Source organism: Hevea brasiliensis, chromosome 1, assembly GCF_030052815.1.
Source record: "Hevea brasiliensis isolate MT/VB/25A 57/8 chromosome 1, ASM3005281v1, whole genome shotgun sequence".
Lineage (NCBI taxonomy): Eukaryota > Viridiplantae > Streptophyta > Magnoliopsida > Malpighiales > Euphorbiaceae > Hevea > Hevea brasiliensis.
The window spans coordinates 6,353,088-6,357,381 of NC_079493.1; the positions used below are offsets into that span (position 1 = coordinate 6,353,088).

The window sequence follows — 4,294 nt, forward strand, 5'->3', positions numbered from 1 at the left end:
TGAAGGAAAAATCTTTAGAAATTGCCGCGCTATAGATTTTAGTGACTTTATATGACAATATGGAAGTAGAGGTGGCAAACAAATTAGAATTACTAGATTTAAATTATTTTAAATTATGAATTATTTTAGATTTTTTCAATATTTCTGATAAATTCAATTTGATGGCAATTTTGAATTAATTCGTGAATTATGTATATAATTTTATATCAAAATTTTTATTTTTTAGGCCTAATCTGTTTTGATCAAGTGGCTAAGAGTATATCATTTACCTAATAAAGTTAGGTTCTAATGCTAATTGCCCTATTAAGAAAATATTTATTTTATAAAAAAATTAAATTTATTTATTTTTTAAAATTTAAATTAATCTAAATATATTAACATAAATTCGAAGCATTAAATTATTCTTTAATGTTGAGAATATTTTAGTTTGAGTGCAAATTATAAGTCACATTAAATTCAAATCAAATTTAGTGATGGAGTAAAAATTTTCTACCTTTAAAAATTTTGCATCCATCTCTTCTTCACTGTGGAGAATACATAATAGTTAGGACTTATTAAAAGAAAATAAAAAATCTGCTCATAGAAATTCTCACATTAGGTACTCATTTATTTTTAATGTCTAATTAGATCAGATAATTTTTTAAACTAAGAACTTAAGCTCATTGTTCAATGGATACAAAACACCCATGTTTTAGCACCTTGTGCAACAGCAAGCACCAATTTAATTTGTTGGTGGTGATTTAGTGATAGTTGGTGGCAAGGTTACTTTGTTATCGATTCTATTAGGAGCTACTGATTTTTTGATATGTCATATTCATGCATTTACGATTCATATGAGGGTATTGATACTTTAATTTCATTGTTGTCAAGAGTTTTTTTTTTTTTTTTAGTAGGAGATTATGAAAGTGAAAATTTGAACCTAAATATGCTAAATGAGTATCAAGCCAAACTAGGTATTGTTGCCAAGAGATTAATCAATTCCTTAAAATAAAAGAATCTAATTCTTTTCTTGTGATAAATTATACCCTTTAATATAAATCTTATGTTTTATACACATTGCAGAACTTTTGTTTAGGAATGAATTAAGCAAACTTTACTTGCCTTGGAATTAAAGGTGGTACAACATGCTTTCTTCTATTCCATGCTTCACCATTAGGATATATACTGATTCCTTAATTTGATTCCAAGTTTGGAATTATATGCTTACCTTTGGATTGAAGAGTTTAAAATCGAAGGATTTGAGTTTTTTTTTTTTTTTATGAACCTCTTCTATTTTTTGGATTCATAAATTTATATTCTCTATTTAGAAACTAAAATTTTATAAGAATTCAATTTAATTAATTATTTTTTGACTAATTTTCATGTTTAGAATAAAAAAAATTCAATTTTTTCTAACTTAAAAAAATTTATTTTAAAAGAAATAGAAATTAAATATAATTTATGAGAATTTAATTGATTTTTTTTTGTAAATAATTTATTCTAAATGAAGCAATTAGATATATCATTAATCTATATAATTTGGGTTTTGCCTCATCAAAAAGCTTTCATCCATAATATTGAATCTACTTTTCATTCATAAATCTAATCAAAATTAAAAATTATATGTACTGACTTTCTTTTAAATAATTTAACCATAATCATGATAATCAAATAAATTTTTTCATCTAATAATAATAATAATAATAATAATAATAATAATAATAATATATTCTTTTCTTTGTTGTTACAACTAAGATTAGCTCTCCTTACCTATCATATAATCAACCTTATCTTGGGTTCTTATTCATTCCCTCAGTAAGCTAATTTTGAGAAAGATAGAGGTGCATTTAGGTGAGAAAAATGGAAGCACTACAGTCTCCATTGCTTATAGCAATGAAAGATGATTCAGGATCTACAAAAATAGCTCGTGAATTAGCTGCTTTTCTCAAATACCCTCTCATCGATCAATATGATGCCTCTCTAGCCCTTCAAAAATCAACAAAAACCAGACTCCCAAATGAACTCAAACACAACTTACCATTTGAAACTGTTTATCAATTCGCTTTAACCCAACTCAGCTTAAAGATCAATGTCATCATCAATTGTGAGCTTTCTCAGACTGATCGTCTTTACAAATTGCTAAATTTAGCAATTTCTGAGAAAGCTCGGTTTGTCATCATCGAATGCACAACCAAGGATAAGAAGGACAATGAATATGAAGATGGAAGGATTCCCAAGCTTCGAGTCGACATAAAGTCATTTGATGTGAAGAAACTCGTATCCGATATGTTGGTTTTGCTTTCTGACAAGGAAAGAGATGATACTTTGAAAGTGATCGAGAGCCATGCCAAAAACAAAAAGAAAGTCAGACAACCAGTAATTGACCACTTGCATGCATTAGCCTTGTCCGAGAAAGCAAGCAAAAATGAACTTGTTTGCAAGAGTTGCTCAAAGCTCCTTTCTGGCCCTTCCTATCAATGTGTTGACTGTGAAGACTTCAACCTTCACAAATTCTGTGCAGAGTCTGCCCCAAACTTGGACAAATGCCCTCCTTTCTTGAGAACAGTGAAGCCTGATCAATATGCCTTCCGACGAACACATAAATGCGGTAATTGTGAAGAATTCTTAGATGATTGTTGTGATTGCCTCCTCCAAACCCATCTCAACCATGGATTCTTACCAACAATTCTCCATTCTGGTCGACACAAACATTTCCTAAATTTCATTATCATGCCATTCAAGTATAATTATCAGTATAAATGTTGCGTTTGTGATAAACTTGGCAGCTCTGTTAGCTACAAATGCTATGACTGCTTCTATGATATTCATGTCAATTGCGCTTTACCTGATCTCATCATTAAGACGAAAAATAGTGGGCATCGTTTCTTCCTCGTGTTGAATTCTTCAAGTGATGGTAAGCCTGGAAGCAAGCATCAGTGTGATATTTGCAACAGAGAAATAGATTTGAGCCAACCTTTCTATCGTTGTTCCATGTTAGATTTACAGTTTCACTTGAAGTGCACGCCTGACGAAAGGCAAGTGGATGTTCTGATCAGCAACAAAAAGCTAACGAGAGTTTATGAGGATTTTGAACCCACATGGGATTTGATAGAGCGCTCAGAGGACTATTTTTTATATGCAGAACTTCCTGGTGAGTTTAACAAACTTCTTAATTACTATATTTTTTTTTCTGGGTAAAAGAAGTGTGCAAAATGATAAACTTTTGTCATTTTAAACAGAATTAAATCTTTTTGAAATTTGCTATTAATCCTTATATTGGTTTGAAATACTCTTTTGCTATACAATAAATAATTTTTGTTTCCGTTTTCTTTGTGAAAATTAACTAACTTACTTGTACAAATAGGCCTAATTACATAAAAATTAATTTTTTCACAAAACTGGAATTGAATTCACTTGTTTTAATTTTGGCAATTAATTAGGTAAAGTTAAAAAAAAATTATTGTAATTTTATCCAATTAATTAAAATTTAATTCTAATTTTATGTTAATGATCAAATTTAGGCTATTACAATTATAAAAATTACAAGTCTAATTTTAGTCAATTAAATAAAATTTCAACAAATATAGTCAAAATTATCAAAATTAAAATTATTTAATTAAATTATTTTTTACAAAAATATTTGAATATTTTATCATTAAGTTTAAAATATATCAATTTTTTTAAATATATGAAAATATAAATTACTTGGCACAATTCAATTTCATATTTTTTTATTTATTAAATTAAAAAATTACAAAGAAATGATGAATTTCTATTTATTTTGTGCAGGTTTTAGTTTTAAGGAGGAACAAGTAGATTGGTTCGTGGATCCATCCAATTCGATGATTGTTGTTATGGGAGAGCGACCCATCACTAATAACAAATGGCTCAGATTTAATATAAAATCTCATATTCCAGAAAACAGTGATGTGGCGAAAATTTATATCTATACCAGCCACTCTCTTGATACATTGTTTATTATGATACCGAAAATATCAAAACTGTAATATATATATATATATATATATATATATATATATATATATATACCTTCTGTCATTAGTTTGCTTGTTACAAAACCAGTTGGAATAGAAAATATTCAGCCTAGGTATTCTACCTCAGATTTACCTAGCTCTTTTAGGTTTTCTACTTCAGAAATACCTAAATCCACTTTACAAAACGTAGATTACTCTACAAATGTTCCACGTCCAGTTTATACAAATTTACAAAACGAGTCTGTTCAGGATGAAACCCAAACAGAATCAGAACCTACTTCTCCTACCTATTCAGCCATTACAGAAAATGTAAACCATGA

General features: G+C 28.3%; 1 protein-coding gene across 1 annotated transcript; it reads left to right on the plus strand.

Moving 5' to 3' along the window:
* The first annotated feature begins 1,772 nt into the window (after positions 1-1,772).
* On the plus strand, positions 1,773-3,986 carry LOC131178589 (uncharacterized). The gene is made up of 3 exons (XM_058143618.1): positions 1,773-2,893; positions 2,978-3,130; positions 3,769-3,986. Exons 1-3 carry the CDS (start codon positions 1,840-1,842, stop codon positions 3,984-3,986), a joined length of 1,425 nt encoding a protein of 474 aa, XP_057999601.1. The 5' UTR covers positions 1,773-1,839.
* The last annotated feature ends 308 nt before the right edge of the window (positions 3,987-4,294 follow it).

Coding starts and splice junctions, on each gene's coding strand:
- LOC131178589 (XM_058143618.1), top strand. CDS start 1,840: ATGGAAGCACTACAGTCTCCATTGCTTATAGCAATGAAAGATGATTCA. Junction 2,894..2,977: donor GTTGAATTCTTCAAGTGATG/GTAAGCCTGGAA, acceptor GTTCCATGTTAG/ATTTACAGTTTCACTTGAAG. Junction 3,131..3,768: donor TTTATATGCAGAACTTCCTG/GTGAGTTTAACA, acceptor TATTTTGTGCAG/GTTTTAGTTTTAAGGAGGAA.